This window comes from Triturus cristatus, chromosome 9 (assembly GCF_964204655.1).
Source record: "Triturus cristatus chromosome 9, aTriCri1.1, whole genome shotgun sequence".
NCBI classification, from domain to species: domain Eukaryota; kingdom Metazoa; phylum Chordata; class Amphibia; order Caudata; family Salamandridae; genus Triturus; species Triturus cristatus.
Genome location: NC_140592.1, coordinates 84,418,982 through 84,431,174, shown reverse-complemented (window position 1 = coordinate 84,431,174; position 12,193 = coordinate 84,418,982). Strand labels below are relative to the sequence as shown.

Genomic DNA, 12,193 nt, shown 5'->3' with positions numbered 1-12,193 from the left:
ATTCCGAATGGTCCGGATGGGCCCATTGCCTCAAAGGCCCCCTTCATACTATCTTCTTTAGTAGAGTGCTTGCTAGAATCCAGAAATGTGCACCCTAATAAAAGACCCTGGTATTCAGATCTGGAGTCTGTGGATTGTGGGAGGAAAGTGTAGCTCCTAGCCTCTGCAAAACCAGCTGTCCACTAATCATGGTTATGGACTCTGGGAATGTTGCACCCATGGTACCCAATGCATGAGCCCATGGAACGGGGTTTTCACACACGATGCACCCTCTCTGGTCACACTTGCAAGTCACCTCATGGGCCTATTCTTTTAAATTAATATTTCTAATGATTTGTAGCTTGTTCAGTTGTACTTGTTAGGTTCCATGCGCCTAGGGGCAATTCGTGCTGATAAATGCACAATACGTTGGACAAATTCATTGAAAATGACAAAGTTACCACCGGCTGTGGTAGAAAGGCTTTCATTGCAGTTTAACCACTTCATATCTTTTGGAAAAAAAAAAAACATTAACTGAACATTTCTTGAAGCACTCGCTTTGTCACATTGGGCACGAACAGCGACAGAAAGACTAGTGAAAATGCTGGAGTGTCGTCGTTTTCATTGTCGAATCCTCTAGCTCCTTGGCCAGACCTCTTTTTTTTTTTTCCACATTCTTTTAATAGATTTCGCAAATAAAACACATTTCCAAACAACATAATTTTATTTTCAAAGTGTTTTAATCATTTTGCGAAGTATTTCTTCTCTAACATTTATGATTGTTTAATAAAATTGCTCAATCACGAAACCATGAATCTAGGAAGTATTTTTTGACTTTCGTTTTCCCGATCCATAGTCCTGGCCATCTTACCAGGACCTTTAAAAAACATTTAATATCAAGGTGCTCACATTATCGGAACTGTAGGTACAGCTTTTTATTCTTTTTTATAATTTCAGTGCAATAATTAAAAATGTTATAGCAAGAAATGAACTCTCAGCAGTAACTCATCCCTCTTGTTAGCAAGGCAGGTGTAAGTGATCGCAGACCATCGTAACCTGGGAAATAACCCAGACACGGCGCAGCAAGAGAGGCAGAAAAGCTGTGTGAACCCATCTATACGAGTTCCTAATGGTCTACTCGGCTCACAAAACTTGTAAAGAATCTACAAACAGCAATGTTATCCTTTCTTAAAGTTGGTTTATGAATTTGTTTTTTGGCAGGCTCTCCAATTCAGGATTTGTGAGATGTTGACGGAAGGAAATGTAAGTAATGCATTCAGGAACTTTTCTAGGGCATTGGCGCGGCCATCACAAGCTTTGTGGTATTTGATGGCTTTTGCATTTATTCTTTTGTGAATAACAGTTCCCCTAACAACTCTTTCTTGCTGAAAGTATTTTGTTAGGTGGACCTTTAAAGTGGGGTCAATCAATGTAGTGCACTACAAAGCCAAAGTAGTTTACCTTCCGGAGGGGAACTGTAAAAAAAAGAATTGTATATGTATATATATATATTGATTGATTGCATGCTTGTAGGGAGTTAGAGGCAAATCTCCTTTTCTGAGCCAAGTTTTCTCTTGGAACTCTTTAATGTTTGGATAGATTAGAGAGCAGTAAAGAAAGTGCTGGAAAAAGAAGCTCCTAACCCTCCATCCCAAAATATAAGGAATGTCCCTCCCTGTAACCCCATTCAACTTTGAGTTATGTGGGTGGAGATATTCAAGTTTCAAGTTTGTGATAACCCACCGCTGATATCCACCTTGATCGCGGAGTGGCTACTCAATGTAGTCATCAAGAGGACATACTCCCCCAACATGAGCTCCACCACCGTTTTGGCATTGGGCAGATGTTGTGGATTCTAGATAGATGTCACTTGTAACGGTGTGGGAGGGAGCTGATTGGATTATATGGCAGCATGAACTCACTTCAGCATGACGAAATGTGCTGTGGGCCTGGCAGGAGCAACAGTTTCCTTTACTTGGTGGGAGTTTCCTTTCTATTCGTCATAATCGGTTATTTATACAGTGCAACAGGCAGAACAACAAATATCATGGAAAGGACAAACTGGGCGAGGGTGGGGGAGTGTTGGGGGGTTCTTGGCTCTGAAACTGGCCCACAGTGAATAGGTGTAACCTAGTATATTGACGCAAATATGTTTCCCGAGAAGTCACACTTGGCATGCCTTGTGATTGTAAAGTTTTCCCGGTGTGCCAGTGAGAGGAACAGGTCGTGCAAAAAACATTTGTAGGGTTTTTTATTTTATAACAGGTATGTTAGAACAAAGTTAACTTTGTTCGTTTTTGGTCTACAAGGTCTTGTTTTTTTGTCTGAGCCTTGTGGATTGAAATGAGACATTGTGGGGAACAGTGAGCAACAGATGAACTGACCAACCATTACTCGTTGCTGTCAGCGATGTATGTGTAATCTGCCAAATTTACTGCCGTGCTGCCTTTCTTCAGGCTCTTCCCGCCCCATATCTTGCATCACATACAATTGGCTTTAAGGCATGCAATAACTATCCAGGCAACTAATCCAAGGCAGTTGCATTTCGTGACAACGGAACAGGAAACAAAGCAAGGAGAGTACTTCAGATGAATATGTCTTGTGGGTCTTTCGATGAGTCTTCCTACTGATTGGCTTTCTTCTCCAGGTTCTTGTGTCTATTCATTTTCGGCAGGCGGGCCTGAAATGAGAATACAAATTAGTGCACCAGGTAAAATTATAATCAGATTGTACAAACACGAGCTGCATGATTTCTACTCCACTGCCCTCATTCACAACCTTTCATTTTAGATGGGCAGAGAACTGTCATCCTAACAAACCTCTCATCATTGGTATTCAAGACATTGATGACATTTTTAACAATGCTTGTTGCCAACAGCAAAAGAGACATCTAAACTTTAAAAGAACAGCAAACCTGGAGCATTTGCAACAGTGACCATCGCCAGCCACCAAACAGAGCAATCAGGAGAGCGACTTGCTGGACTTACGCAGCTCTACAACATGTTGCAGTCTTCCTTCAAGGTCACTACACCTGTGGGTCAGTAGTTAACCAAAGGCCAGTAAAAGGGCATGGATGTAGACCACAATGGTGGCAGCCATGTCTTAACCCCACTAACCGCCACTACTTCCATATGCGATGTGGATACGATGCCAAGGCAGGATGTAGTATAGCAGTTGTAAGGGATGCATGCAGTTTGAGACAGTGGGATCTCTGTGTTCATCCGATGTGCTCACTGCACTGCCACCAACCAGGCCTCAGCCCATTCTGTTCTCTCATGTTATAGACCTGTGTGTGAAGAGGCAGGAGTTCAATGAAAGGAAGAGAGTGGGTGTGGTGTGGGGAGAAATCGAGAGCGTAAACGGAGACTGCCATGTTGCACAGATAGAAATGCTTTAGGACTCATCAGCTTTATGCTGCACCTTTTGATATGGGAGCAGAGCAAATCGAGGTAAAGAAAGGAGCGTGCTATCAGGGATAGAGACGGAATGAGAAAGAGGGAACATTCAGTTAGTCTGCATTATATTGCCCTACATAATGTTTTTAACAATGTCTACACCAACGAGTTATGACTTTTATGATTCCTTTGCTTTGAATCGAATAAAGTTTTGGAAACGAAACGAGTTATGTCTTCAGACTTTACAGACTGAGTTTTTTCCCCCACAAACTATTGCACTTTCTCATACAGACCGCGCTACCGTTTTTCAAGATAAATAAAAGCACAGTTATCAGTCGTCGAGCCATAATAGTGAAAACAGGAATTGTTGGTTATATTACAGTACCAATTGTACAAATGTAAAGGAAATCAAATTCGCCATACAAGTGGTCATTGGAATGTGATCAGAGTAATTCACACTTTACAGTCTGCCATCACCAGTTTTGGTAGGGATATTATTGGAATTAATTATATTTAAAAAAAAAAAAGCAGGTGGATTTCCTGAATCGAGTATGCGTTATGATCAAGGCACAGTTTAAAGAGAAGAACATTATAACAAACAAACCGGACTAAGCTGTTTCTGGTGACCAGGAAACAATATCAAAGGAGACCATAAATTGTGATAATCTTAGTTTTCAGTTAAGATTTCAACTGCCTTCTACAAAGAATAGTCGAACAACTTGCGAATGCATAGGATCCGAAGTAGTGTGGTAAAGCCGAGTAACCAAGATCTAGCTGTGAGATGCTATTGAACCAAGTAAATGTTATGGTAAAAACTGACTGCAAGCGGTGTATGACAGGGATCACTTCTTGACAATGTGCTCTTCAATTCATTCTTAAATTAAATTTTGGAGGAGCCGGAAGGGGATTTATGCCTGCTTGAGGGTGACAGAAAAAGCTGCCAGGTGGTGGGTCACACCACTGAAAGGTTGGAGCAATTTATTAAGGCTAGCAGACTGATGAGATAGGCAGCAACTATAATAACTCCGTGCATCCCAGTGCAAGATACTGTACTTGGGTTGTTGAAAAAGAACTCTGAGAAGTCCGGAATGGATAGAACAGAACTTAAAAAGCTACACAACATCAGATGGATCTTGTACGTATATTTTCAGAAGTTGCAAGATCGTGGACGGGGCAAAAGAAATGTCAGGCCGCACAGGGAGGGACAAAACAATCAGAAACAGTGTTCTTTTATACCTCTGTATGTCATTGCCATGATCGCTTCAGGATCTCTCCAGTATTGAGATTTAACCAAGTTTGAAGAAAGCCCAGGGATGTCCTAGTACATGGGTTCAACTAAATGATCATGAGGAAATTCGCTAGAATCTAAATATAGGCACACAGAAGAAAGAGAGATAAGGAAGACGTTCAAATCCCTAAAGAGAGTTAGTGCAGTGTAAGATTTTTTCAGCATAAGAGCATTCCTAGAACCAGAAGTCCTGGGCTAGGATCTGGGAGGGCAAGGGCCAGGAGGAATCTGTATCAATTAATGGAGGAACCCCTAGCTACACCGGTGGAAACCAAACGAACGATACAAGAAGTCAAACGATCTGGGAGAGCAGGGGATCATATGTTTTTACTTTGATGTTTTGTTATTTTGAAACTGCAAGATTAGCCTGTTTAAGCTTTTCACATACAAAAACATAATAATAATACTTTCAGGCCAGCACACCTCTGTTCAAGTCCATTTGACCATCTGAACTAAAAGGGAAAATTTTGCTGTTCTGGAAAAATACTAGAGCCAAGATTTACTCATTTTCTATGCATTACAGCACAGCAACCTAACAAAACATAACTAACGCAGAGCCATATCGACGAAGATTGACCAACTCCTAGTGCCATCCCCTGTGCTGGCGCTTACACAAGGCTGCCGTGCACGACGCACAGCCTCGCACCATGGTGCACAGGTGAGTTGTACTGTCTTGGGTAGGATTTTCATTTGAATCATACCATTCTAGTGTGAATTCCTGTGTTTAAACAAATGCAGAGGTATGCCATGCGTTTAATGAGTGTTGGGCACCACAGCACATAATGCAATGTGTTTTTTTATTTTTTTAATGAACACGTTTCCTCTTGTACAAAAATGAGACAGAGTTTTGAGGTCTCTTGATAGTTCAATAAACATCCACAAGTAGGTGATGAAAGACTTCAAGCTTAGTTTTATTTTCTCACAGCAGGATGACCGTCGGGGGCCATACGTCGGTTCATCATGGCCAATCAATAACATTGCTACACAAATACTAATACTCTTTTCATGTATGAACAGAGTTCTTGATGCCATAGAAATATAGCAAAAACTTAACAAGTGTAGGTCTACTTACCTTTGGATGCATGAATATATGCAGCGGTTATCACACCTTGATTATCGGATTTACTTTGATGCACAGTACATTCCTTGACTATCCAACTCCACTTCAAACTTTCTCAAGTTTATGCTATATTTTTCTGGATTCAAGAATTCTGTTTTATACATGAAGAGAGCATTAGTATTTGTGTTGCATATGTTGCACTGTGTTGGTAAATCTGGGAATGTGGCAAGTTCCATGGGTGGATGCGTGGGAACACCCACGCTCTACCCATGGAACGCCTCTCTGGGGCAGAGTAACGCAATGCATCGATTTGCCCTACGTAGCTCTGGATTCATCAAGCCATGCAGGACCACGCAAAGTGGCCTTGCATGGCTTCATAAATCCTACTTGGGTTTTGTGTTGCCCATGCACCCCCTTGCATGACGCAAGGGCGACACAAAACCTTCCTAACATATGCACCTCATTGTATATAACAGGGTTCATGAGCTCACCTGGTGTACTGTCAGGGAACAGTTCCTGCAGAATCTCCTGCAGCAGCTGGCCGTAATCCAGGTACTGGGTCTCGGACATCTTCACACCAATCTCAAAGGGCACGTTGAACTGGAAACAAAACTGGGAATTAATTTTAAAATCTTCACCTTCATGATGACAAAAAGTAAAAAAAGACAATTTTACGGTCTGTGGTTTTAGCAAGTGAGCTAAACTAGAAGGGACTTTACAACCAGTACCACTCACAACAGATGGAAGAGAGTTCTGTGTTTTTTGTCTCCTCATCTGTTCTTTTACCTGAAGCACAAACATCTGGTTATCTTGTGCTGCTTTCCGATAGGCTACAAGGAAGGACTTAGCAGTGCGTAGCCGTCAGTACTAAGCATTAACACATATCCCTTGTCGGTGCTTATCTTATTTTGACTGAAATCTTTATCAGTGCCAGGAGTCAGCAAACATCCTACCTACCAAGGGCTCACCGTACATGCACTAAAGTTCAGGCTGATGGCATCTTGCCTATTTCTTGCTCTTTTCTGTAGAGATCGTGTTGGACGGACACCCATTATGGGAGGGTCTGTGTTCTGACTTGCGCCCAGACCTTTAATTTTTAAAGGTATATATTTAATTTGGATTAACTAAACATAGTAAATTTACTACAATATCGGAGTAAACTTACATGTGTAGATTTACTCACATGTAAGTTTTTCTTTGTGAATAGCTCTTTTCTGAGCTCGCGTCAGGAAGAGATCCCCCCTCAGGGAGAGGCCTTCCAACAGAGCCATTCATTTAAACAGAAGGTGATTTGGGCACATCAGAGTCTCGCTTCACTACATTTCATAGAACAAGTCTACTTTAGTGAGGGCTTGATGTTGTTCAATTGATTTTACATTTATTTGGATTAAAGTTATCCTTTTACTGACATTTTCTATGTTGTCATTGGCTTCAGTGGTCACTTCCTGTGATATCATCAAAAATACTAATTGGCTCTCACTTCTAAGAAAAATAAAAACTTGAGATCTTTGCAGTGCCCCTGTTTAGCTCCCCTCTTAAGTTATTATGCATGTCGTATAACCACCTTTCGGATAGTGATTTCATCCTGCACTTTCTGCCCAGTGACCGCAACAGCTGCTGGTGCCTTCTGTCATTTATTCTGCCCTCAAGTTTTCTCTCTCTCTCCAGTCAAAACGTTCCAAAGTATTACGTTTTTTAATCCAATACCAAAACTTGGCACTGTTTTGGCAGAACAGTGTCTGTTTATTTATGCAATTGGGCATTTTTTTTCACTCATGTGAACCAGAACCTGATATTGCTTCCCTGTCCTCGGCAAATGAGAGCTGATAAAACCCTTGTGACCTCCCTTACATGTTTAGAGCTTTGCACACTTTTGAGTCTCTCTTACCAGATAGCACAAGCTATGTGTTTGTGAAAAGACCTATTGTCAGCTTGCAGTGGGCTTGGAGCCTTCCAATTTCTTGCCTCTGGCTGGCTTTACTGTCACTCTCATGTACTTGCTTTTTATCTGTCGCCTTGTGTGGGCTTTTCTTCCTCTGATTTTTAGTCCCTTCCCTCGGATCGTGGCCTTATTACATGTCTTGTTCCAATTAGTACATTTCAAGGGCTACTTTTTTTCTTTTTGGTTAAGCAGTCCATGAGAGAGCACGTGTTTTCCACCTGCCTCCCTCGTGTACTTTCTCCCCCCCCCCCAGCCTAACTCTGTTGTCTCCCTCACGTGTCGATCTCGCCCACATTCTTGTGTGCTACTCTCCCTGCGTTGCTTTCTCAACCATGTGCTTTTCCTCCCCTGCTCCACGTTGCCCTGTCTCACCCATGTGCTTCTCTTCATCCCATGCTCCACGTCGCTCCCGCTCGTCTTGTACACTCCCCCCCCCCCCCCCCCCATCATCCGTGTTGCTTCCCCCATCCTCCGTGTTGCTTCTGACCCTCTATGTTGCTTCCCCCCCCCCCCCAACCCCCCCGCCCTGCCCCTGGTGTTGCTTCGTGCTCAGCATGGTGCTTCCGCCCCACTGATCCTTCATGTTGTTTCCCCACCTTAGTCATCTGTGTTGCTTGCCCCGTGCTTTTTTCAAAGTAAAAACTTTTTTGCGCTACTTTTTTCGTTTTGATTTACCTATTCGTCTCGGAATGGTGATAAAAATCATTGGCAAAGCCAAAAGGTCCTAAAGGTGAGACCTTTGTGCTTGCCAGTACTTGTTCTCAGAGTAACCATCATACTCCACATCTCTGCACCTGTGAGGATCAGGTAAATGGGGAAATACACTGGGGAAAGCATTGGTCCCCATAAGGTGAACGGGATTGTGCATGTGTTTATAGCCCGGTTTTGTTCACCTCCAATGCAGAATGTTTTTTTGGCTAGTAATTTAAGTGGCTTTTAGGGAAATTTCATGTCCATGAAAATACTAAATTAGACCGTTACATTTACTGCCATGCAGTGTCTAAGGTTGAAAAACATAAAATTGTGCAAGTGCATGCCACCCTCGCAGAACAGGAGTGCATGCCACCCTCGCAGAACAGGAGTGCATGCCACCCTCGCAGAACAGGAGTGCATGCCACCCTCGCAGAACACGTGTGCATGCCACCCTCGCAGAACAGGAGTGCATGCCACCATCGCAGAACAGGAGTGCATGCCACCCTCGCAGAACAGGAGTGCATGCCACCCTCGCAGAACAGGAGTGCATGCCACCCTCGCAGAACACGTGTGCATGCCACCCTCGCAGAACAGGAGTGCATGCCACCCTCGCAGAACAGGAGTGCATGCCACCATCGCAGAACAGGAGTGCATGCCACCATCGCAGAACAGGAGTGCATGCCACCCTCGCAGAACAGGTGTGCATGCCACCCTCGCAGAACAGGAGTGCATTCCACCCTTGCAGTACAGGAGCACTATTTGCAGTTGAATTGCTCCCCACCCTTTGTTTCGCACTTGCAAACCAGGCATGACAATGCAACAGTAAGATTTATTCACAGGTAGTTAGCTAATGACATCAATCACCATCGGTCAGCAGCAACTAACTAGAACCACCACAACCCAGTTGTATCATGACCGTTCCAGAGCTGGCACCTGGTCTCCTCATCAATCTAACGCTCTGTGGTGTTGCGGAAGACTGGTCTGTAGCAAAAACTGTGCATGGCTCAGGGTTGAATAACTTGCACAGTACTGACCCTTATCCCATGATCTCTTCCCAAAGCAATCAAACTACCTTCAAACACATGATGAAAATAAGGTCATTAGATCAGCAGAAGGGGTTTGAGTCCATCTAGCAGAATCAGTTTCTGCATCGGACTCAGAAAGCAAAGCAGTGCAAACTGCCCTTACCATTATAAAAGTGTGTAGGTGTAGTGCAGAATAGTGCAAGGCCAGCTTGGGGGGGTGTTTTACCCTCGTAATAATTCTCTTTTCTGAGGAATAGTTGGGTACAGGTGCTTTCAGTCTGGTTTGGCGAGGTGTCTGTCGGATTTCACCTGGCATGTTTGCATGCACTCACTGGTAAAAACACACACACTCTCTCTCATCTCCTCTCTGATTTGAAAGTCCTCAAAACGGCGAGTGCACCCCAATCTGGGCCTTTGCCATCTTGTTGTGGAAGGGAATCTGGCCTAAGGACTACTTGTGTTCGTCCATGCAGGGAATTGGATGGCCCCAGAGATGGCAGATGGTGCTCACTGGGGTCAGTGCCTATATCTTGCACTATCAATGACGAATAAATAATAGACAGTTTAAAGAATTCACTTTTTAATTGCTTTCACGTGGACCTTGAAACACCCCCAACGACCCCCCCCCCCTTTTCAAAGCATACACATTTCAGCAGTCCACCGATGCATCCACAGCAGTGATTAGATTAGACATGAACTCTTATGGGCTAGAAAATACGACGGGAGGAGGCGATCTCGGACGGATTCAGACATTGCACTTTGATCTCAGTACATTTCATTGAAACGCAGTTTCAGAGATAACTTTCGTTGAAACCTGTTTAGTTAAGCCACATTTTGATAAGTTTGGCATTTCAAATCATAATATCAATGAACAAACACTTTATAGTTAAAACATAGCCATACTTTTTACAATATTTTTGTGTATTATAATTTTTTTTTTTTTTTAAAGAAACAGCTTGAAATATAACATTCTCCCCAACCCCTAACTTTTGATCCTATCCCAAGTCCTACACTCATCCCTAGCTAAGACCTGTTCCTCGCCCTTTCATTGCCCATTACAGCGACTGTAAACCTAATGCTGTCCTTGGTTCTAATCTTGACCCCAATCATTCACCAATTTCAATCAAACGTTTTCTTCTGAATTATATTTCTCTGGCTTTGTTTTACAGTAAAGTAGTTTTACAATTAAATGTTTTCTTCGAATTTGGGTTTCACTGAAATACACTGGGATGAAATGACAGGATACCTTTCAGTGCAGGACTTAGAGATTGAAAGGAACTGCGAATGAGGCCAGAACCCTAAAGCAGTGTAGTGTGATATGGTAGACAAAATACAGGAACTGCAAAAAGCTAAATGGCTGAAAGACGGTAACAATCTGGAGGTGAGAGCTTGCTCAACTGTATCCAAAATAAAGAAAGTGTAGGATTTGCTTCAATTAAATGACCTATTCAGGAGCAGAACAAAGTGTTATTAAGGGTTTTATATAAACATCTACATGAATTCATTAGGAACTTCGTTTTTCCCCTCATTCAGTGCCACAGAAGGGGATGTTATTGATAGGAGTAGGGACTAATGACCTGGATGTGATATTCAGCTCTCGGGTGGACCCGCCTCGACACATCAAAGTGAGAGGCCAGGCTTATGCTTAGGTTGAGAGTCACAGGGCTTTCTAAATGACCTGGATAAGACTCTCAAGGTCAAGATGAGTCCACCCTTGCATAGCAACTGGAAGGTGCCAGGCTTATCTTTATAATGAGAGGCATGGGACATTATGAATGATCTGTGTGTGATTCTCAAGGCCAGGATGAGCCCGCTCCTGCAAATCAACACAAGGGACCAAGCACATTGTGACATCCATGCCACAGCCCGCTGAAACACAGAGCAATGAAAATAGAATGGGTTCAACACAGTGACAATACGAACCCGAATTTCTCGTTCCTGGTCTCCGGGTTGCTTTTCATAGACATCGGAAACATCATCTGGCTCCCGGCGCTGAGGGTTGTTGGGGATGATCTTTCTTGCAGGCTTCCTGGGCTGCAGTGTGGATCCCCAAAAACACAGGTCATTGGAGATTAGAACATAAGAGTGCATGATGCTCACAAGTGTAATTAAAAAAAACATTAACTGGGTTGCAGCTCATGCAAAGTACCTGCACTTATTAAATATGTAGAGTATTTAGCTTATTTCCTTTATTCATTGCAGGAGGTCCTCCTTCGATCTGTGAATCAGCTAATGTGCGAAGAGCTGTTTAACAGGCGTCTAAAGGGACCTCAGGTTAATTTGTGAGACAGCACTTTTTGCCTCTCAGGCTTCTCAGCACTAGCCATCTAATGCGCAACTTCATTGTGCATGACTCCAGGTACTTTCAGGGCCTCACACACAACATTAAATACTTCCTACCTATCCCACCCTTCAATCGCACATTTGTGAACCTTGCATGCATGCTCCAACCTACAGCCAGCCGGACATGGCAAAATGACGCTGTTAAGTCACTGTCACGGGGTCACCCCGGAGGAAGGACGGGGTGGAGACGGTAACGACTGTTCGTTTCCACCCCGGCCACAGGACTCAAGCGGCCCCTTTAACACGAACTGGAATTACCTGGGGGAGGAGTCCGCAGATACGACGTCAGCATCGACGAGCCAATCAAGAGGGGCGCTATCGCGTAAAGGAAACCCGGAAGAGGAGGACAGCGCGAAAGCCGGTGGAGGAGTCGGGGTTGGAGAGACGGAGGACGAGCAGAAGCGAGGAAACGGAGAAGACGGCGAGAGAGCGAGCGGAGGGACCGAAGGAAGCGGAGCCGAGCAGCCG

General features: G+C 43.6%; 1 protein-coding gene across 1 annotated transcript in view; it reads right to left on the bottom strand.

Annotated features, from left to right (window-relative positions):
• Nucleotides 1-713: 713 nt before the first annotated feature.
• The window catches only part of GHRL (ghrelin and obestatin prepropeptide), a 31,362-nt gene continuing 19,882 nt past the window's right edge, over nt 714-12,193 (bottom strand). The window contains exons 3-5 of the mRNA XM_085624474.1: nt 11,306-11,416; nt 6,214-6,322; nt 714-2,659 (exon numbers count right to left, since the gene is read on the bottom strand). Coding sequence (XP_085480600.1) covers nt 2,637-2,659; nt 6,214-6,322; nt 11,306-11,416 — 243 coding nt within the window. The 3' untranslated portion in view covers nt 714-2,636. The remainder of the gene's footprint in view (nt 2,660-6,213; nt 6,323-11,305; nt 11,417-12,193) is intronic.